At 19.7% G+C, this 24,430-nt stretch overlaps 1 protein-coding gene and 3 long non-coding RNA genes across 4 annotated transcripts; 3 read left to right on the top strand and 1 right to left on the bottom strand.

The window, feature by feature from the left end:
* Positions 1-40: 40 nt before the first annotated feature.
* On the bottom strand, positions 41-11,597 carry LOC135119568 (mRNA export factor-like). The gene is made up of 8 exons (XM_064043975.1): positions 11,515-11,597; positions 11,210-11,290; positions 6,533-6,626; positions 5,192-5,274; positions 3,087-3,196; positions 505-693; positions 316-436; positions 41-133 (listed from the first exon to the last, which is right to left on the bottom strand). Exons 1-8 carry the CDS (start codon positions 11,557-11,559, stop codon positions 41-43), a joined length of 816 nt encoding a protein of 271 aa, XP_063900045.1. The 5' UTR covers positions 11,560-11,597.
* A 2,014-nt stretch (positions 11,598-13,611) lies between these two features.
* Positions 13,612-14,228, top strand: LOC135119571 (uncharacterized). The gene is made up of 4 exons (XR_010278276.1): positions 13,612-13,667; positions 13,764-13,882; positions 13,954-14,105; positions 14,156-14,228. It is a non-coding gene; the product is annotated as an uncharacterized LOC135119571 (long non-coding RNA).
* A 1,362-nt stretch (positions 14,229-15,590) lies between these two features.
* LOC135119573 (uncharacterized) lies at positions 15,591-16,623 on the top strand. The gene is made up of 3 exons (XR_010278278.1): positions 15,591-15,662; positions 15,718-15,832; positions 16,495-16,623. It is a non-coding gene; the product is annotated as an uncharacterized LOC135119573 (long non-coding RNA).
* Positions 16,624-16,958: 335 nt separating this feature from the next.
* Positions 16,959-18,236, top strand: LOC135119572 (uncharacterized). The gene is made up of 3 exons (XR_010278277.1): positions 16,959-17,032; positions 17,522-17,638; positions 18,162-18,236. It is a non-coding gene; the product is annotated as an uncharacterized LOC135119572 (long non-coding RNA).
* Positions 18,237-24,430: the final 6,194 nt, after the last annotated feature.

The raw sequence follows: 24,430 nt of genomic DNA, 5'->3' as shown, positions 1-24,430 counted from the left end.
TTATTGATTATATGATAATAATAATAGTAGTGATAAACTTTTATTTTCTACTACTTACGCACTGCACGCTTGTAGGTTTAACGGCGTGAACATATATGGCTGTTGGGGACGAATAGTCGTAATTGTTGTACCCCTAAAAAAAATTGTGAAACACACAGAAAAACTTTTACTGAAGCTTTTTTAGGTATTTATAAAAATTTAAATATAAATATAGTGTGCTGCTAAGAAAAAAACAAGTGGTTATTGCTAGACACCATGAATTCTTATCTTATTGGACCAAAAATATAAAGTTTTTCTATAAAAGTCAAACATTACCTTTGACCAATCATACGACTTTGCGTAGGCAAATAATTCACCCGATAGGTTAAAATCTGCAGCGACTATTGGTAAAGTCGGAGGGTCGTCCAGTTTTTTAAAATGCTTTAAACAATTTTGGCTTTTATATAGCGATTAGAATAGTAATAATAATGGTAGTAATAGGAATTATAATAATACGATTAATACCTCTTGCAATCCCAAAAGGACACCTTTCCGTCGCTTCCGCCGGTAGCGAGCGTCTCATAGGTGGGATGGCGGGCGAGACAATTAACGGAGTACACGTGACAAGCCGTATTGTTGGGGGGCGTGTAGCGGTGGCACTTAAAAGTGTACGAGCGGAAGGAATTTTGCTGAAGGCCGATTCCAGTGGCAGTACTTAAAAGGAAATAAGTATAGGATAAAAAATAATTATATTTTCTACTTAATACGTTCTTTATTTAAATTATAAAGTAGTTATTGAAAATAGTATAATTTTTTTTGTTACTTAAAAATTTTTTTTATATAAATTAAAATATTGTTGACAAAAATAAAAAATAATTTAATATAAAAGATATTTCAATAAAAAAAAATATGTATAATCATTTTAATTAAAAAAATATATGAATAAGAATTTAATAATTTTGATTTTTTTAATTTTTCATTATAATATATACAATTTTTTTAATGTTTATACTTAAAAATTCACTTTAAAGAAACGAATTTACTGCACACTGCTTAACTACTCGTGATTCTAAATTTTGTCAAAACCAATGTTCTCTTCTTTTTAAATTACGAGCAAAGTAGCCAGTTAAAGGATCTAATTCAGCTTACATGCACGCAATAGGATTATTCATACTATGCGAGCCACCGCTCTTATACATGTGAAAAAACTTCGCCCGCCCTGAGCTGTCCTTGGATACGGGTAGAAAGTCAATCAGTAAACCAGTTTCTTCTCTCTTATACAACACCCTCCAATGATAGGCGCTATAGTTTAACTCTAGGACGACGAGAGGAGGGAGGTAGAGTTAACATAGTTTAAAAAAAAACCATAAAAATAACATATATTTACTTGTTAATAATAAAAAATTATCTATTTTTTCTATCGAGAAACTATAAAAATAATTTTCCATTATACAGAATAATAATAATTTTTTTACATTTAAAAAAAATATAATATATAAAAAAATAATATATTTGTTTACTTATTAATAATAATAAAAATTATATTATTATTTTCTATCAAAAACTATAAAATAATTTTTAATTATTTAAAATACTAAACATTTATTTATTAAGGAAAAAAATACATATTTTATAAAATATTTATTTCTCAAAGTTACATCAATATAATTACTTATCAGTAAAAATAATATAATAATATTTTTAAATAACTACTTGATAAATTATAATTAAAGGAATAATAAAAATTAATAAATTACTATTATTTATTATTTACTTCCAAAAAATTTAAGTATAACAAATATAAAAAAATAAGTTATAAATTTTCATGATAATAATTTTTTATAAATATATAATAAATAATAATAAAATATATATGAAATAGGGAAACTAGGAAAATTTATATTTTAAATAAAGAAAGTAATAATTAATTTTAATAAAGGACTCCATAAAAATAAAAATATCATAAGATAGCAATAACAAAAAATAAATACTTGGAGAAAAAAGAAACGAAATGAAATTTTACTACATAATTATTGCTTACAATATGAATATATTTTTTGAAAATAAAATAAATTATAATTTTTTTAATAAATTTATAATAACGAGTTTTGGGCTAAAAAAAAATAAAAACAAAAAATATAATAAATAAAAAATATAAAAATAGTTTTTACTATAAAAAAGTATAATTAACAACTTTTTACTAAATTTTAATATTTTTAGTAGGGATTTTATATTTATTACACCTTTTTTATATTTATTTACCAAGTAGAAGTTTTTAATAATACTTCTTTTTATGTTCTTAATGAACTAAAAATTGAAAGTATAAATAATAAAAGCATTCAATATAATAAATTTACTGTGATTATTCTTAAAAAATTAAAAAGTTAACCAATAAAATTGATTGGCGAACAATTAATAATCTAATAGCTTGATATCTATATATACGGATTTTATTGCTTTGTTGGAGAAAAAATAATAAAAAACTATTTTATTTTTTAACTTTTTTTGTTTTCTTGATTATTTTTTGCTTATTAGTATATATTTTATATGTTTTTCTATATATACCTAAATTTATTAATATATATTAGTAGTTTTCAGCAGAATTGCTTCAATTTTTATATTTTTTGGTTTTATTATTATTGTATTCATATTCAATATATATTAATATTACATTAAATACTATTAATTATATATATATATATATTAGGGTATCTTTTATACTTTTTTATTTAAATCATAAAATATATAGAAGTATGAGTTATTATTAATATATTTTTACAATAATTCTATAGTTATTTTTATTTTTTTCATTACTATTATAAATTACTTAAATTTTCATATTTATTACGTTTAATATTTCTAATATTTTTCTGTTTTACTTATACTATTTATATGAATATAATTCTATTTTAATTTTTTTGGATAATAATAATATAGTAATATTACGAGTCATTATATCTCTAATATATACTTCTCCCTTTATATAAATTTATTTTATATACTAATTATTAAACTCTACAACTTTATATATTTTTTATAAGTATTCTATATATTTCTATTGATTTCTGTTATATCTTTTATATTTAATGATAATAAGATAAATTTACTTGTTATTAACGGCATCGACTGCCACTCTTCCAGCAATGCAGCCAGAAATGAAACCAAAAGAAAATAAAGCGGCGCATCTCACCTGCTTCTTCAACTTCGAATCGCTCGTCTTCATAAAAGTTATTAATAAAATATAAAAAATATATTTACTTATTAAAATATAAGAAAATTATATCAATAAAAAAAATTTTTACATAACAATTTTTACTTAATATTATAATAAGTATATAAAGATTAAATTTATTTAACAGTATAAAAGTAGTTCAGAAAAAAATTTTTTTAAAAAAAATATTACTTATTATTATAAGTATATACTAACAACATAATAGTAAAATAAACTTTATTTATATATATAAATATTAATAAACTTTCTTATAAAAATTTATATAATAGTAATAAAGTGTTAAAATTATTTTATATATTAGTAAAAAAATTATTCATCACAACTTTTTACTAAAAATTATTAAAAAAAAGTATAAAAAGTAAAAAAATAATAAGGAATTAGCGATAAATATAAATTTTTTTTTTTTAATAAAAAAAGTTAAGAAAAATTTTTGCCAGAAAGAAATTTTTTACTTAATACTAAAGTAATAAAAATATAGCAAACATTATTATTAAATATATATTTACTTAATATTAGCTAAAAAAAAGTATAGAATACTAATAATAAAACATAAATATAGAAAACATTAATAAAAATATACTGAAAAAATTATAAAAATAAATACATAAATATTCTTTATAATAAAAAAATAATAATATAAAAATTATATAAGTAATATATAAATAATAGCATATAAACATTTTATAAAATTAAAAAAAATAATAAATTGAATAATAGTATAAACAATTATAATAATAATTTATAAGTATTCTTTTGATAATAGTAATAACATAAATGATTATAATAAGAAATGAATATTCATCATAATAAAAATAAATTATAAAGTATAAACAATTATGAATTATGAATATTCTTTATAATTATATTAACAATTTTAAATTACAATACGTAAATAATATAAATTATTATATAACCAATTTTAATAATATACAAATATACTTTAATAAAATACATATTTTTTAAATTTTTAATAGATAATAAAAAAAGAAATATAAAAAACTATTTTATGATGATAATAATATTCTTATAAAAGGTAAATGCTAATTGTGTATATATTTAATTTTGGTTATCCTTTATAATATTATAATTTTTATAATGAAAATAATAAATTTAAAAATTACATAATTAATATATTAATCAACAAAAAAATATTTATAATAACAATAAAAATTAGTTATATTATAATAATAACAGAAGTTTTCAAAAGTAAATAAAAATAATGTTTAGTAAGAAAAGTAAATGATAATTGATAATATAAATATAATGTAATAATAATATATAATTACACAAAATAATATTAATATAAATTATAAAATAAATACAATAATTTAAAGTAAATAAAAATTATATATATTATATTAATGGCAACAAAAAAATTTATAGTAAGTTGGGATATAACTATACATATAAAATATTTTTTTATAATAGGAAGTAAAAAGTCATTAAAAAATACTTCATCTATAAATAATTAACTCTAAAAAAAACTTTATATTCAAATAACTTATTTTATATTTTACAAGTAATAGTTATAACAAAAGCATTAAATATTTATATAATAATAATATATAAATGTAGTAAAAAGGTATTTATATGATACGAAATAAAATATTTAATAAATAGAAATAAATAAATAAAGCATAAAAAATTGCGGAAATGGAAGATTTATATAATAAGATAACAAAAAATAGAGAAAGCTATAAATAACAACAATAATATTAATAAATATAAAAAAAAGTATTTATATAAGATGTATCGCCTAAATATATATAAATAAAATAAGTAAATATTAATAAAAATACTAGGAACGAAATATTATTATAAAATCTTCATAAAGTAATAATAATAATAAAAATAAAAATAATTATATATAAATATAATATAGAGATATAACCAAAAAACAATGCTATTAATGTGGTATGCATAACAATGAAAAATAAGAAAAAAAAATAAATAAATATAAAACAAATGTAAAAAAAATACTAAAAAAGGAGTATTCATATTCCGTATGTCGAACACAAAATTCCTTGCGGGATTGATATCGTTTAAACTGCTTTTCCTAGTAACTTTTTAAATATTTAAATTTTTTAAAAGTTTATAAATAATAATTTAATTTGAGTAAAAAAAATAAATATAAAAATAAAAAGAAAATTTTTTATATTGTAATTAAAATAATATAAAAAAATGTAAAAAATCTGCAAAATGAAAGTTTATAATTATTAATTTTATTAACTTTATTACTTTTATTAGCATTTAATAATAGGCAAAATTAAGGTTTACAATAGTTTATTATATTTAAAAATTTAAAAATTTGCAAAAGTAAATTTATTATTATTATTTTAGCTGCGATATAATTTATAATTTATTTTTTATAAAAATTCAAATAATCTGTTAAGTAAAAATTTTTAATAATTTAGTTTATATAGAAATATAAAAATCTACAGAAAAAATAATAAAAATTACTTTTTTTATAAAATGTTATCTACAAAGTGATAAGTTATAATTTTTAATAGCATAAAGTAATCGGCAATATAAAAGTTTATAATAATCATTATTTTAAATAAAATAATAAAAAGCTGCAGAAAAAAAATTGAAAATAATTATTTTCAATATTTTTTATCTGCAAAATAATTTAATTTTTTATAAATAAAATTTAATATAATTCGCAAAGTAAAAATTTCTTTAAAAGTATCGCGAGAGAACGCAAATTAAAAGAATAAAAATAAGTTGAGCATTAATAAAAGTTGCTAACAAATTTATTATAAATTTTTCTCAATTTTCTTATGTAAAAAAAGATATGTAATAGGGTATAAAGTAATTAAGCAAATGATAAATATTTTTAAATAATATAAATTTTCTTGTTTTTAAATATATAAGAGAAAAGTTAACTAATTTAAAGAATATTATTCATGAAAATACTTGCGCAAATGAAATTGTTGAGAAAAGGTAAACCAAAAATTATTTAATTTTTAACGTTAATAAAATTTACTTAATATATTTTATATAAAATTTCTTGAATACAATAAAATAATTATTAAATTTATTAAATTAAAATTTAGCAAATTATAGAGTTTCTTATTTTATCATTAACTTAAAAAGTGTTAATAAATTTATAAACTTTTTTGTTATTTTAAAAAGTGCTTGGAAAAATACAGTTTTTAAGAAAATGCAAATTGAAAAGTAAAAAAAAATTAATTTTCCCGTATAAAAATTTACTAAATATATTTTATATAATTTTGTTATCTTTTAAAAAAATGTTTAAATTATCTTTTATTTATTTTTTCGTAATACCATTTTTTATTATTATAATAAAATTAAAAGTACTTGCGAGAATAAAATTGTTTAGGGAATCCATCGCTGCGATTTTGCCTGAAAGAGACTTTTCAAAAACTGGTTGGGCCGAACGTAAGTCCCAAAACTTTTTTTAAAAAAAATTAATATTAAATGTTTAAAAAAGTAAAACATTAATTAAAAACAATTAGAGAAATTTTGTTTTATAGAAAAACTAAAAAATTAGCAAAATTTTTATTTAAAAGAAATTAAAATTTAAAAGATTTAAAAAAATAATAAAAGTTAATTCTTTCAAAAAGATAAAATATTTTCAATAATTTAAAAAAATTTGTAATAGTTTAAAACTTTTCTAAATATCTTGACTAATTTTTTTTATAATAGTAATTAAAACTTGAAAGATTTAAAAAAATAGTAAAAGTTAATTACTTTTCATAAATAATAAAATATTTTTGAGTAATTAAAAATAATTTAAATGAAACTTTTCTAAAAAAAGTTAGCTAATTTTTTTATTATTATAATAGATTAAGTTTTAAAATAAAATTACAAAAGTTGAGTAATAAAAAGAAATAAATCACTATTAAATAAAAAATTTTAGTAATTGAAAAGCAATCATAAAAAAGTTAAATTTTAAAAAAATTAGTTTCCTCTATAAAAATACGTAAAATCGAAGTTTTACTTAATAATCATAACAAATTTTAATTAGAAACAAAAATAAAAAAATAAACAAATATTTTGATAAATTTTTAAATTTTATAAAAATTTTAAAAAGTATAAATCTTTTAAAGCAAACATTTTTTAATGAATTTTTTTAAATTTTATTTATTTAACTTCTGCTAAATCATATTAAGCTAATAAACTTTTAATAAAATTAAGTAAAAATTATAAGAAAATTATATAAACAAAACATTTACTAAAAACAATTTGATTTATTAAAAAAAAATTAAAAAATATAAACAATTTATTAAAATGCAAACACTACGAATATTATTTTTATGTAAAAATAAATTTTTCTTATATAAATTTAAAAAAATTAAAAAAAAGTTTTTTTATCAGACTTTAAAAAGTATAAATTTACTTTTAATCGACTTTTATTCTTTATTAGTATTATCCTAATGGATATAAAAAAAATTAAAATGCATACACTTAAAATTTCCTTCTAAATAATAATAAGATTCTCCAACTGATAAAGTTCAATATATATTTATTTTTAAATAAAAATTAATAAAATCCAAAATTAATTTGAAAAAAATTGATAAAATTACTATAAAGTTTCATATAAGTACCTTTTAAGTAAAAATTAAATTATTTATAGAAAAGTTTGTTATAAATTTTAACTAATAAACTTTTTTTAATATTAATTTTCTATAATAAAAAAAGTTATATAATCCAAACTTCACTAAAAATATAAAATAACTTGAAAGTAACTTACAAATTTTACTCTAAAGTTTTCTAAAAGTAAGAAAATATAAATATGAATACACTTTAAGAAATTCCTTTTAAGTGATAATTAAAATATTTATAAAAAAATTTGTTATATAATTTTAATAAAAAACTTTTAATGGTATTAATTTTCTATAATAAAACTTTATAATCTAAAATTTTACTTAAAACAAATTTATAATATAAAAAACATTGAAATTTAAACACTTTTTATATTTACCTTTAATAAAAAATATAGTTATCAATTTTTAAGAAATTTGTTTATATTGGATTAACAATCTTATAATATATATTATTAAATAATTTATAATTAGAACAGTAAACAATTAATATTACTTTTAACATAATTATAATAATACTAACCAAAATTAAAAATATTTTTTTAATAAATAAATTGTAAAATACAAAAAAGTTTAATTATAAATTTTTACTTTTTTTAAAAAAATAAAAAAATAAAATCTTAATTTCAAAAAAAAATTCAAATTATTACTTAAAGTTCCTATTATATTATAAAAGAATAATAATATTATAAACAAGTAATTGGAATATTTTATAATTATAACTATTTAATATTATAAAAAAAATTTTTTATACAAGTTATAATAATTATAATTAAAATATTACAGATTTTAAAAATTATATTTAAATAAATTTTTGAGTTCTATTAGTTCTTAAAAAAGCTTAAAAAATATAAATTTTTATTATAGTTTTTTTTAAGAAATAATAGAAATAAAAAAAAAAAAGTAAAATTAATAACTTTTCTAAAAGAAAAAAAATAATATTAAATAAAATAGATAATGATAGTATTTAGTATTTATGTATTCCTATTAATAATAATAGTTTGAAAATGCAGCAACTTAACATTAACATAAAAGTTTCAAAGCTTATATAAACTTTAAATAATAATAAAAATAAAATATTGAAAATTATACATTTTTATTAAAATATAATATTTGAGTAAAAATAAGCTATTAAATATATATAACTATTATTAGAATAAAATTTTAAAGTTAAATAATAGAAGTATTTTTAATATAAAATTATTTAAGTTTAGTATTATAATGAAGCTAAAAAGTTTAATATTAAGTTTTTATCAAGTAATGGAGAAAGAAAAATAAATTTATACTTATTGATATATATTAAATAATAAATCTTTTCTATAATAAAAATTTCTTTTAAACTTTTAAAAATAATTATTAAAAAATTCTAAAAAAGATTTTTATCATAAAAGATATTTTATATTTACAATTAAATAAATTAATCATAACAAAAAATTTATATATACAAATATTGATAAAAAAGGAATTCAATAAATTAATCAATTAGAAAATATAATAAATATTTATATTGGATATTTTTTAATTAAAAAAATTATAAATATAAATAATAAATAATAAATATTAAAAAATATTTTTATACAAAATTTGATAAAAAAGAAAAAAATCAATTTAAAAACTAAAATATTTATATAAAATTTTTTATATATAAAAAAAATATAGACAAAAAGGAATTTATATAATTTAAATATTCTATTTAAATATAATAATAAATAAATAAAATATCTTTAATATTTTAAATATATTTTAATAAAAAAGTATTTTATTAAATAAAAATTAGTAAAAAAAAAAATTTAACCGAAAATTATAGTTAATAAATATTGACTTAAGAAAATATAAATATAATTTAGTAAAATAAATTTTTATGAATTTTATTAAATCTAATTATTGTAATAATTATAATAAAAAATAATTTTTTTAAAAGTTATAAAAATAAATAAAACTTAATTTATAAAATATAAATTTATATGGCGCAAATTAAGAAAATTTTTTTAATAAAAAATTTGATATAAAAATTACACAATTTGTAAAAGAATAAATATTTATACTAATTTTTTTTAAAAATAAAAAAGGTATAAACAAAAAAGAATTTTTATAGATCAGATTAAATTTATATATAATAAAAACAAAATTTTTAAATATATTTAAACCTTTTGAAAAAAATTTGTTATAATTACAATAAAAAATTAAAAAAATAATTACAATTAAAAAATATGAGAAAGAAGTATCGTATTAATAACAATTGTTAATATTATTTATAATTTTAATAAAATTTATTAAAAATTACACAAAAAGGAAATTGATAAATTAATAAAAATTAAATATAAAAATAATAATTATTTATATAATAGAAATCTTTTTTTAAAATTATATAAAAATTTATTAAAAAAAACGTTATAAGTTATCAAATTTTATTAAAATATTATTTTTATTACAAATATTATAAAAATTTAAAAAAATATGATTTTCTAATTTCTATAAATTTAAATGTAATAATATTAAAAAGTTTGACAATTATTAATTTTATAAATAGTAATTCAATATAAAAGTTTTTATAATTATAATAAGTTTAACTAAAATAAAAAATATTTTAAAATTTTATAATAAAATTAAATTAAAGTAATTTATTAATAATAATTATAAAAATTTATATATAATAAGAAAATATATTTTTAATATAATAAATTTTAACTAAAAAAATTTTTATATAACTTTTTTAAATATGAAGGAACTTAACTCGTGATTTATATTTAAAAATAATATATATTATATATAATAAAAGAAATTCCTTCTTTTTATAAAAAAAATTTAAAATAAAAACTAAATTTTATTCATTTTTACTAAAAAATTTATATTTATATGATAAAAAAAATTCAATTTTTAAAATTTTATAAAATATAATTATATAAAAGATCTAAATGTAATAATTATAAATTTATTTAAAAAAATATACTTTTTTATTTAGAATAAATATTAAAAAAATATGTTATAATAATTATATATTATCAAATTGTGATAAAAAATTTTAATAAATATATTTTTTGTAATTTAATTTAATTCAATAATAATAACATTTTGCATATAAATTTTTTTTTTAAATGTATAAAGAAAACTCAGCTAAAGTAATAATTAAAATTTATATAATAAAATTTTTATTTCATAAAAACCTATTTAATTTAAAAATTTTATTGATTTACTTTAAAACATTTACAGTAATAACATATTTTTAAAGATAAAGATTTCTTTTAAAAAGTTGGTAGAAGAGAGTTTGATAAAATTTATAATTATCATAATAATAAAAGCTAATATAATAAAGAAAAGTTTATTTTATTAAAAAAAATATAGGAAAATTATTTATACGAATCTAATTAACATAAAGTTTATAATATAAATGAATTTTTTTAATTTTTTTATAAAAAAAAAATCACAATACCCTCAACTTGGTGTCCCAACTTCCTGTTATAAGAATATTGGAAGATGAAAGATAGTGACATGATTGTACACCCAAATCGTGCTAAAATTTTTAATCTTAATAGTAATTTTTTAAAAATTCTTAATTTATTCGGCTAAAAATTTTAATTAAAAATTCACACAAAATCAAAAATAATAAAATATATTTAAAGTAAAGTGAATTAGTACAATTTATTGTTATAATTAAAAATTGCCTTATCTTAAATAATATATTTTTAAATACGATTAAAATAAAAAGGAATTAAATTTAAATAACTTAAAATTTACCATTCCTACTTGGTCGACTTGGCAAGTAGACAAATTCCAGCTCATAACTTTTCCATTAGCACAACCGATAAAAGATTGATCTCCTTTCTATAAATCACCCATGAAAAAGGATATAGAGAATAGCCAAAAGGCAAAAAAATATATTTATCTTAAAGATTCTTTAAGAAAAGATTAAATAATTATTAGAGTATAAACATAAAACTTTTCTACAAGCAATAATAAAAAATTTAGTAATTAAAGTGTTTTAACATAATAAGTCCCTCGTTCCAAGTTACACATAAAGGAAAAATAACAGAAGCTTGAATTAATTGTTCAGAATGATTTGAATTAACCATATAACAACGAACAGTGTCATCCCAGCTTGTCGCACTAAAAAAAAATTTAAACAAGACGGAAAAAATTTATTTAAAAATAGAAAAGTGGAAGTAATAACTAAATTATACAGGAGATGATTTTGATTTACGGGGCTGAATTTTAAAGATGAAATCGACTGAGATGAAACATTCTGAAGAACATGATCTTTAAGGGGATTGTTTTCGGGATTATCGGGGTTAGTATTTCGATTTTGTGAAGAGTTAAAGGTGTTAAAACCAAAAGTTTTCTTTTCTGTGGAAAAGGATCCTCACATTAATAAAAAAATAAATTTACAGAACTGTTTTGTAAAAGAATACTAGAATAAAACCTCCAGAGCTATTACTCCCGTACATATTTTTCTATTACTATTAATTTTAAAACTTAAAAGTATGTAAGTCTAGAAAATATTTATAAAATTTATAAGAGAGTCGCAGTCGTGAAGACTAAAACTGAAAATTTGGAAAAATAATAAATATTTGATAACCATACGTGTTAGTCGTCAGAATTTTTTTTATTTCCTTTGGGGGTTTTGGCAATTTTTAGTAAATCACACTGAAAACTAATTTATCGATTTTGTAGTTTCACCTTTTTTTTTTAGAATATTATTAGTAAATCTTGACCTGAATTTATATAACAGTTAACAGTAATGTGTAAAAAGACTATTGCCTTTTACCTTCTCGCTGTTAAAAAAGTTACCTGCTAAATTATATTCCGTAGATTACAAACATTTTTTACCGGAACATGAAAAATTAAATAGCATAGTTTTATTTTTCTTGGTATTCACAAATTTACTTGTGTTATTAAAACGCCTATTCTATAAATTTTAAAAATGAGATGATTATTTATAGTAATAAACCTGAACTTTTCGAGAAAAAAAATTTGGCTCCAAATAACCTTTTATTAAAATAAAAAACCATAATTTAGTAGTTAGCTATTTACTCTTTTGCCATAATTTAAAGAAATGTAAAGAATAATAAACTATCTGTATAAAATCAAAAGGAACTACTTAATGTAAAGTATAATATATATTATCATTCAATAGCCGATGATGAAATTATAATTGCTGATCACTAGTTAGATCTGAATATGGTAAAGATTATAAGACTTTTTAAGCATGAATAAAAAAGTTTTTGGTTAACTATCGCCATTATGTTTATTTTTTAATACTTCTATAATTCAACATAAATAAAAAGTAGGAAGTTTTTTAAAACAACATAGCAGTAGAACACTAATAATTTGTTTAATAATACCAAAATAAAAGGTTTCAATTCTATAGTAAAATAATAATGTTATTATCGCTACAAAAAAACTAAATTCCCGACTTAACTTAAACAACTAAGGGCACCTGATGTATATATGACATATTTTAAATTTTAATAATTATATATCACTTTATCAAGGTTTAAGGCAAGTTTTATTATCAAAGTCTTCAGAAAGCACAAATATGCTATGTAGGGTGTAATAAATTAGTGGTAAAGGCTTCGTGTTTTTTTGATGTGTGGCCTAGTTATCACGTGCTTTATTAGTCGAGTAAGGATTTGGGCGTTAAAAGAATATAATATATTTTTCTCTTATCACATCAACTTCGTTCTTATTAATTGTTCATTATTAGTAATTTTGTTCCTCTATGTATACTTATTAAATATATTTTTAACACTTTAAATTATTTATAGGTATAGGCAATTTTTTTTGAATGACCCTTTCTTCAGATTGCGTTGGTTTTCGTGACTTTTATTTGGATGATAGGATCTACAAAGCTATTGAAAAGTTGGGCTGGTCAAAACCAACTTTAATTCAACGTATTTATATTTTTTATTTTTTATTTTATTACATAATTTGTATTTTTTAAATAAATAGAAGTATTTATATAATAATTTTATTTAAAAAATCGGTAGAAGAAGGTATTACTCTCGGGTTAAATGGGAAAGATATTGTTGCAAGAGCAAGGACAGGTTCCGGAAAGACCGCTACTTACTTAATACCTATTATATCTCACATTTTAAAGTTGAAGCCGGTATAACGACCTTTTATATTATTTTTTTCCACTAACAAAAGTTCTCTTATTATGCTATATATTGAGCGTAGTCATCACCTCTAAGTGTGAAGTGTTTAATCCTTGTTCCTACCAAGGAATTATGTGAGCAAGTTTATCAGCAAACTTGTGCTCTTTTAAAATATTGCGGAACGGAAGTAACTTTACTAGCGTTGTCTAGTTCTGTTTCTCTTTCTGCTCAAAAGTAAGCTATTATTTTTTTCTTGAAAGTTATCTTTATCTGGTTTTCGGAAGACCAGGTTTATTGGAGAAGCCTGATATAGTTATTGCCACTCCAAGTAGAGCTCTTGCTCATCTTAAGTCAAAGGCAAATAGTATTCATTATTTTGCTACTCTAACCTTGACCTTTGATTATTAGAACCTTAATTTAAAGAAGTTAGCCCAAATTGTCGTTGATGAAGCAGATTTATTATTTTCATTTGGCTATGAAGAAGACGTTAGGGCTCTTTGCTCCCATTTTCCTTCTACAGTACAATCTTTTTTAATGTCCGCCACATTTTCTCAAGTATATTTCTTATTTATTATTATATATAAACGAAAATTGTCTTATATATAAGTAGGACGTGGATAAATTAAAAGATCTACTTTCAAAAAGTCCTGTTGTTGTTAATCTTAAAGAATCCTACCTGCCCAAAGATACTTATTTGAGACAACATATTGTTCGGTTTGTATTGTATATTTTTTCATGTACTAATAAAACTAAATTTACATTCCAGGTGTGTAGATAAAGACCGATTTTTACTATTATACGCTCTCCTGGCTTTCAAAATTGTTATGGGAAAAATCATCATTTTTGTCAACTGCGTTAATACTTGTTATAAGTAAATTTACTTTTGCTTGAGTTTTACTTCATTTTCTTTTATTAATTTTTTTTTGTAGTCTACTATATATATGTATATATAATTGGCACCACTGTTTTATTTTCTGGGGCGCAAAGTTATTAGTTTTATAAAAAAATGTTAGGGTAGTACGTTAATATTTGTTATCGTATATTTGGTTCTTTATATATTTAAGCTCGTTGACTTATAAAGACCAGAATTATTTTTTAATGAAAAGTTGTCTTCTGGTATTTTGCTTTCATTAAATAATCTTGTTGATAATAAAATAGTTATTAATTTTTTAAGTTTTTAATAATATTAATAGTGGAAGTTTTTTTTTGTACTTGCTTTATTTCCTTTGCTTATATTTTTTTTAAAAAACTTTTTATTTTTTAGATCGTTCAAGTATTATTTATTGTAATAGATTAAAACTTTTCTTGGACGCCTTTTCAATTAAGTCGTGTGTTCTTAATAGTTCCCTTCCTTTTAATTCGAGGTTTTTTTTTATTAAGTCTAATTCCTTTTTTCTTAATGTTAACTTTGTTTTTAAATTTATTAAAGATTATATATTGTTGAAGAATTCAATAGAGGAAAGTATGATATTATTATTGCTTCTGATGAAAATCTTTTGATCAAAAGTAATTTTCATTAAAATTTTAAAAAAAAATATTAAATTTTTGATTTAAGATAGAAACATACCACAAACTTTAGACATGAATAACCAAATCGAAAGCGAAACAGAGTTTTTAAACTATGGTTCAACTATTTAGATTCTACTGTTTTATTTTTTCTTGAAAACTGTTATCTATTGCGTTATTTATATAATTTTATCTTAAATTTTTATGATTTTAGAAAAAAAGGAACTTTCTGTAGAAGAAAGTCGTAAGAATTCCTTAAGGAGCAATAAAGATGGAGAGTATACGGTTGCTTAATTGATTCTTTGCAGCAGTGGTAATATATAATTTTTTATTTGCATAGATGTCCCGTGGTATCGACTTTTTGGATGTGGAATGGGTTATTAACTTTGACTTTCCAACGCACGCCAACGCCTATATACACCGCGTGGGTCGTACAGCACGTGCAGGAAAGCATGGTTTCTTTATTTGTATTTCATAATTATTTTATAAAAACTTCTGTTAATTATTTCCTCTGCGACTATTTTCTTGGTTGTAATTCTCTATCACATTTATAATTAATTTTAAGTTTAATAGTAAAGCACTATTTGTTTATTTTTTTTATACAAGTTTTACTTGTTTTTTTATATTTATGTTATCTTTCATATTATTATCATTATTATTTAAAGCTTCTATATTTAAAGATATCCCTTTTGTATCTTTTGTATATACTTTGAATTTATCGTTACTTTTACTTTCCATGCTTTTTATTAGTATTTTATCTACTTTTTTTAACTTTTTATCTTTCTATGAACTTTTTTTTATTAATATTTTTGGATGTATTTTTGTATATTTATATACTTTTATAAATTTGATTAAGCTTTAATAATAATAAAAATAAATTTAAATAAAAAATTAAAATTTTTTCTATATTTATATTTACTTTTTATGCTTATAAATTTTTTATTCCTTTTTTATTTACTTCCTATATATTTTAGTCTTTCCTGATACTTATTAGATTGTTTTATTATCATCATCTTTCAATATTTTCAGAAATTTTCTTATGTTTCATATCTTGTTTCAAACTTTTAAGTATCAATTATTATTGTAATAATCAATTTCACTAAAACACTTTTTAAAGGAAATTCTTTATCTTTTTTATCGAAAGAAGAAGATAAAGAAGTTCTGAATAATATTGAAACATTGTTAAACGCACATGAAGGAGGCGTTCTTCAGCCTTATAAATTTCCTTTTGCCAAAGTTGAGCGCTTAAGATACAGGTTTCTATTATTAATTATTATTATATTGTTAATAATTAATTATATTTTTCTATGTTTATTTTTAATTATAACTAAATATTCATAATAGTATTATATATATAATAATTTCTTGTTGATTTTATATATTAATTTATTATTATCATATTGTTAAAGTATATTTATTTTTTTATAAATAAAATTAATACGCATAAATATTAAAATAAACCAATTTATTATATAATAAATAAAAGTTGAACTATTATAAAATATTATTAATAATATAAAAAAGTTAATATTTTATTACAATATTTTTATCTTGTCAGGGTTGAGGGAGTCCTTACGAGACTTACAAGAGGAAAAATAAAAGCTTCACGTTTGTTAGCCATAAAAAATGAAATTTTAACTTCTTCAAAATTAAAAGTATATTATTTTTTATAAATCTAATGTAATTTATTCATTTATTATACGCCAAAAAAAAATTATTTCTGTAAAATCAATTTTTTTTCTATTAATAATTTATTTAGTCTTTTTAAATATAACAATTAGATAATATTTTTCTATTTTGTACAATTAATATTATATTTTTGTTAAAAAAATTATTTATTGTCCATATTTATATTATAAGCGGTTTAAATTATTTATTTATTATTAGACTCCTTTTTTAATTATATATTAATAATGATTTATATTAACTATTATATTATTATCTTTCTTATTCATTAGTTTAGAGTACTACAGTGTCATATTTTTCAAACTATAAACATATTTAATTTTAAAAAAAAAGAATTTTTTATTATTATTTATTATTCTGTTATAATAAATCCCATCAATATTTTTATATTTTTTTATTTTTACTTAATTGTGAGAATTTCTTTTATTTTTTACTATTTATAATTTGTTTAAAATAAGACTCATTTTGAAGAGCATCCAAGAGAGTTGAGAATATTGAAGCACACCAGGCCTATTGATAAAAATAATGTAGACATTTCTTTGAAAAATGTCCCTTCTTACTTGCGCCTTCAAAAAGTAATAATGTACATAATACTTGTTTATATTTTATTTCATTATTTACTAAAAGTAATAAATATATATTTGTAATTTTTAAAGTTTTATTAAATTTATATTTTTTTATAAATAAATATACGCACTAGTAACTTATAAAGTTTTTTTTTCTATAATATTAAATTTTTTAATTTTAATAATCTACGAGTTTTGTTTATATATTACTAATAGTGTTAACTTTTATTATTATTTTTATCCAATTTTTATTATCTTATTTTTTTTTATTTTTTTAACTTCTATTATATAAATTATCATATAAGATTTTTTTTATTTATTAAGTATTAGTATTTTTTACCAATATTTTTTATTTTCTTTTGACTATTATTACTTCAAACAATATATAAGTTTTTTAATAATTAGTAATTTTTTTATTTTTTTTACTTTTATTTGTTGAACTGTTCTATTAATGTTTATTATTGTATTTCATTTTTATAAATTTTATTTTATTTCTGTAAATGATTTTTCTTTTTTTTTTTTTCTTGGTTAGGAGGATATTACGAGAGAAAAAACTGTACTTGTTAACGAGCACGCACCTCAAAAACGTTACAGTTTTTGGAATTTAATGGGAAATACAAAAAAAATAAAGAAAGGGCCTTATTCTAATGTTTGTTATTATAAATTTTTATAGATTTTTTATTACTATATTATTGGTTTCTTTTTCATATATTTTAATATTTTATTGTATAGGGTTTTGATTTTTATATATTTTAATATTTTACTAAATATAATTTTAATTATATTTATATATTTTTTTTGTAATGACTATATTTGTTTTATATTTTGTATATACTTATTGATTTTTAAAAATTTTATAATTTTTTTATAAATTTTATTTTATTTTTTGTATTGACTTTATCAAATTTTTATTAATACTATAAAAATCTTTAAATTTTATTAATTTGTTTTTTCATTTATTATTATATTCAGATTATAATTGAATTTTTTCTTTTTTGCATTGATTTTATTAATTTAATATTTTTTTTAAATAAAAATTTTGAATTTAATTTATTTTTTTATGTATTATAATTATCATTATATAAGATTTTTTTAATATAATTTTATAAGTCATTTTTGTAGTAACTTTATTAATTTAATATTTTTTATATACATATTATTTTTTTCTCTTACTGTAAATTTTTATAAGAATTTAATATATTAACCTTTTTGAAATTTTGTATTTTACGAAGTATTACATGATTTTTTTGAGTAATAATACTATTTACTCTATTATAAAATATTTCTGCTTATAATACATATAATACTATTTTTTTATTTTAGTTATAAAAATTATAATTATTAATATTAAGCTTTAAAGCACTCCACTTTTTATGTTATGTATTAAAAAATATTTAAAAATCTCACATTAATTTATAACTGTTTTATTTATATAGATTTACTATTTATCATAAACGATATTTTGAATTTAATTATATATTTAAATTATATTATATTTGGTTTTTTTTTTAAAATTTTTATTTATAAATTAATGTTAACTTTGGAATTAAACATTTTATTTCGCTATGTATATACTCTATATTTTTATATTTTATTTCTTTAAAAATTTCTTATAAAAAAAATTCTAAATTGACTTAGGGACATTATTATAATATATTCTTTCTATATTAATATATATACTTTAAACGTTTTTTAACGATTATTTGTTCTTATTTAATTTTTACTACAATAGGGCAAAAAGTCAAAGTCATCTGATCCTCTTAAAACTTTTTCGCTTACTCGGAAAAAATAAATTTATTATTTTTTCAAATTATAAACTTTGTTATAAGTAAAAAGAGTTGGCTAAATATTATCTAGCAAAAACGTGGGCTCTATTATAATCTAATTCAAATGAATTACTATAAATAAATAAATAACACCCAGACTTTGCAAGACTAACAATTCATCTAATTTTTTATATTTTGCGAGCATTCTTTCGATTACCCAAATACAGCGAATATTAAGTATTTTTATGGAGTTGTCGCAAATGTAAAAAAAGGAAATTGTTGCACTCTTTGGCGTTATAATTAGGAAATTATATACTTCCCCAAATTATTTTTGTTGGCATTTATCATTGAAGTAGTAGATAAGAAAGTTCAGGGGTTTCAGTATGTTTCCGACTGGGAGCGCTGTTGGAAAGGTGAAGAACAAAAAAAGCAATTAAGAAAGTAAAATAAATTAATATATTTATAATTTATATAACTTTGATTTATTTTTTAAAATGGCAGGCTGAAGCTATAATAACATATAAAAAAATAAGTTTTTTTTATTAAAAACATGATTTTTTTTTTAAAATAACATAAACAGTATTACGTATTAATAGGAAACTTTTAGCTAAGACGTGGTATTGGTTCTTTTTTTGGTGGCTGCTTAAAATCTAAATACTTAGGAATAATTTTTTTGAATTTAGAAAATTTTCTGTAACATCTTTTTATTCTCTTCTTGTATAGCCATCTTATAAAAGAGATTTTAAGAGAATTAGAGAAGTTTAAATAATAAAATAAATATAAATTTACAGATATGCGAGGTTAATTTTTTGCAAATATTATTAGTATAAAATATTCATAACGAAAAGGTTAAGCAAACATGATTATTTGCTAGCTATCAAGCTATTTAAATATATGAGTACTAAAGGAAGCTTAAGTTTTAAGAGGAGAACTGTTAAATTACTTTTGACAAATATTTTTTTTAAAATACTAATCTTTGGCAATCGAACTATGAGAGTAAAAGTGATTCCGAAGAGAAAGGTTTGTAAGGCAGTCTTATTTTTTTTTCGGAAAGCAGCTTAACTTTAAAAAAGTTCACTTAATCCTAAAAGTTAATAGGCGAAGTATCCCATTATTTATTTTAGCCACGGATTCTGTTATTCTGCTTGCATTGAATCTTAGTAACTTTTTGCGAGCATCGCTGAGTTCGTGGGAATCCGTCATCAAATAGAATGTTTATGTACAACTGGAGCGCTACGGTGACATGCCAAACCAGCGAGTCTTTGGCGCCTTCAAGTATTAAGGAACATTTATACTTAAACTTTCTACCTTCCCGCCACATTAAAAAGTCTCAGTCGGAATAAAAGGGGAAGGGAATATTAAGTATATGTATCGATTTTAAACAGTGCAAAAGTAGGCCAGCTGAAGTGTTAACACCTGGAACTATTCCCATGCAAGAGGTGTTTTTAGGTTCTTTAAACTTCCAGCTTTAGAGTTTTATTTTCCTGTTTGCTACTTTCCTCATTTTAATTATATCTATACCTAAGTTTATAACCCAGTTTTTTTTTAGTTTATAAATATACGTTTACTTTTAGCATAATAAAAAATTGTTTATAAAAGTTTTAAGGCCCTTTCATCTTTAATATTTCGCACTTTCCACTTTTGCTAAAAATTCATTGGCAGAAATGAATAACTTTCAAAAAACTTTTCAAATAAATTTTAGTAGTTTGAAGGTGAGACTTTAGTAAAATCGCATAACATATATATTTACGTTTGAATTTAAGGCTGCAAGCAACAGAGGTCCAAAAACTAACTATTGCGCTAACTGTGATAAAGAACGCAGTAAGTATTTAAATAAGGTCACCTTGAAATTTTTTTTACTAACTTATATTTATTTTTTAAAAAGTTTTTACAGCTAATTATACTGTGATTACAACGAACAACTTTAATATACATAGTAAAGGATTTTTCTACAAAAACATCGCTCCTGAAGCTATTTTTGTGCCTGGCTTAAAAAAAATTAGTTCACAAGCGGGCGACTCAATTGATTATGTGGCCAACAGACATAACAACAATAAAATTAGTTCTTTAAAAAATACGAAGAATTTGAAAAGGATTAATCCCAATGTAGACACATCGATAAAAATTTTATCCCTTTCGTTAAATAAGTATTTTCAAGAGACCGGTATTTTCTCTAAAGAAAAGAGTCACTTTCAGAAAAAAGAATCATGGGTAGCTTTTACAAAAAGTTTTAAGCAGCGGTTAAGTATTGTAAGAAGGCCCGGACTTGATTTACTAGATCCTTCCAAAATGTTAAATTTTACTTGTGGAACTTCAATTACAGCCTTTTTTTCTTATCTTAAAAATTTAAGCCTTTCAACGGAGCCGTTTTATATTTTAAAAAATCTTATTATAGCGTGGGACACGCTTATATTATACCAGGGTGTTTGCCCTGTAACACACAAGCGAGCGTTGAATTGTAATTTCTTTGTAGAAAGAATGCTATTTTTTGTTAGAGCTCACGCCAATTTACTTTCTTTGGAAAACTCAAAGAAGGCTCTCTTTTTAAGAGCTGCTTTAATTTCTTTTATTTTTCAATATTATATGAAAAATAAGAGCACTTACGAAGTTCACCGATTATTTTTATATTTTAGGCCTTTATTGCAACTGACAAACCCACCTTCTCTGTATGAATGTGTTTTTTACATTCTTGAAGCGTCTGGTAATAAGGCCGATACCACTTATAAAAATTCATATGAAATGCAGTGTGAAGCTTTGCACTTTATTTACTCAAATTTACACTTTTATCCTTATTTATATTCAAATTGCGAATCGGTTTATATCCTGGCTGTCGAGGTCATAGCCAGGGCTTTTAACTTAACTCTTTGGGATCATATATCCGCTGGGTTCTCTGAAAGAGTTTTTTTAAATATAGATAACCTACTTTTCGAGTCATCTAAGTTAATAGACAGCAAATTGTATAATCTTAACTTTATTAGCAAGGATGCTTATCAAAGTGATAGCTTTAAACCTTTTATCACAAACTCTAAGTTAATTAACATAATTCGAACTTTTTTTTGGTTTGTCTCTCTTGAAAGAAATCCTTTGCTTAGCGAATGGGAAAAGATTGTTAAATTATATTTAAACTTTTGCTTTCTATTTTATCGACTTGATTTGATACCTGTGATTCGCTATTGTCTATCTAATGGTTTAAAATTTTCTGTTAAAAACTGGTGTACCGCAATACGCTGTTATGAAGGGGAAGGCCTAAAATGTTACGAGGTTTTCTTATTATTTAAAGAAGAAGAATTCTTAAGTAAAAATTCCTTTAAAAGTACCACTATTGGCAATACAGTTAGTTATACTCCCGAACGAATTGTAACTAAAGAACTATATACTGAAATGATTTCTTTATATCGAGAAGTTATAAGAATTCTTCATTTCTCCGGATTGCACCAAGAGGTTATTGATGTCTTCTATCATATGGTTCAGGACAAAACCTCATTCTGCTATTTTTCAATCATGCTTAATTCGTCATTTGGTCCAAAAACTTTAATGCTTATTGTAGAATCAGTATTTATATCAGGAAATATAAATGTGGTGAAGGAGATTACGCGTATTCTTACTAAGTCTTCAAGAGAAAAATTAATAGTTAATCTTCGTACATATCCAGTGTATGGATGTTTCGATTACAGAGCTGTTTTTGAAATATTAGTAAAACTTCAAGGCTTTTTGTATAATCAAGGAGACCACGTGGCAGTTGGTAGGATAGAACCCCATTTAGCGAAATTATGTCTGCATTTTGGGGATGTAAATATATTATTATCTGCTCTTAACTATTATAAGCCTTTAAGAAATTCAAAAATTTCAATTTATATAGTTCAAATTTACTGCAATTATTATAAGAAGTGTTCGCAATATTTAAAGTCAACTTTAGGAAAAATAATTCCTTTCTTAGACGTATTGCTACGCAACGCATGCTATCATGAATTAAAAAAATTTTTTTCTGTTGTGGGTTTTGCTAATGAGGAAATATATTTGAGATATTTAATCTTTTTGTTTTCCAAAGGATGTTATTATGAGGTTATTAAAGCGTTTCTAGTCGATAAACAATTTGTTCAGCTAAAAGGAGATATACGCTTCATAAAATTTGTATTTTTATCCTTATATGAACTAAAAGCCTACGAAAGTATGTTTTTACTATACGAATTATTAAATAAAGAAACACAGATTTTTGTTGCTAAAGATGAAAAAAACTATATTTTACATGGTGATATATTGACATTACTATTAAAACTTTGTACGAATGAGAATTTGGCCCGTAAAGTTAATAAGGAACTCTTTGAGGCTACGAAAACACAATTAAGAAGAAAACTTAATATTCTTCGGAAATCACATTAAGAAGGTATATTACCCGTTGCTCTAAATACATTTGATTTTTATTTTAAATTTTTATTTTAGCTTTTTGAGTTTATTCAAGAGTTCACCTTTAAAATAAATATGTATAAAGGAAAAAAGTATATTGAACTAATTATTAAAAAGGTATATAAGGTGATAAGGTAAGATTATGACATAAAGAGAAAGATAAAAAATTTGAGAAGCTTTGTTTCTCATAATATTTTTAAAAATTATTTTAAAAATAGTAAACTTTTAAATCTTAACCAAAAGTGAAATTTTTTTTATGTTTATATTTTTATAAATTTTTACAGGTTACTTAAATAAAACTTAAGAGAAAAAAAAACTTGTATTATTTATTTATGTAATATCGTATAATAATTTTTTGTATATTACTTTATTAAATTATATATATGAGTTATATTATTTCTTTATTATTCTTTGAAATTTTTCATATCGAGATTAAGATAGTTTAAATTCTATTTAATTTTAATTATGAACTTTTGTAATTATTTTTTTTATAACAGTTTAATAAATAAATAGAACAAAACAATTTTTTTACTTAAAAGAGTGTATTACCAAATTTTGGCAAAAACTTGTGTTTTACATTTTTAAATAGAATATTAATTTAATAAATTTCTTTAGACACAACATAGTATTT

The sequence above is a fragment of the Zophobas morio genome, unplaced genomic scaffold, assembly GCF_036711695.1.
Source record: "Zophobas morio isolate AGI-343-1 ecotype UQ-CSIRO unplaced genomic scaffold, CSIRO_AGI_Zmor_V1 ptg000273l, whole genome shotgun sequence".
NCBI lineage: Eukaryota > Metazoa > Arthropoda > Insecta > Coleoptera > Tenebrionidae > Zophobas > Zophobas morio.
Note: the sequence above shows the minus strand (reverse complement) of the source record. Positions and strands in the feature narration are given on the sequence as shown.

What these genes read in the sequence shown, in the direction of transcription:
- LOC135119568 (XM_064043975.1), bottom strand. Translation starts at nt 11,559, where the DNA reads ATGAGCTGGAATTTGTCTACTTGCCAAGTCGACCAAGTAGGAATG. An exon ending in ATATGAATACTCCTTTTTTA is followed by an intron (nt 3,197 to 5,191) that starts GTATTTTTTTTA and finishes ACTTTTATGAAG; the next exon opens with ACGAGCGATTCGAAGTTGAA. An exon ending in TCCTTTTGGGATTGCAAGAG is followed by an intron (nt 437 to 504) that starts GTATTAATCGTA and finishes GCTATATAAAAG; the next exon opens with CCAAAATTGTTTAAAGCATT.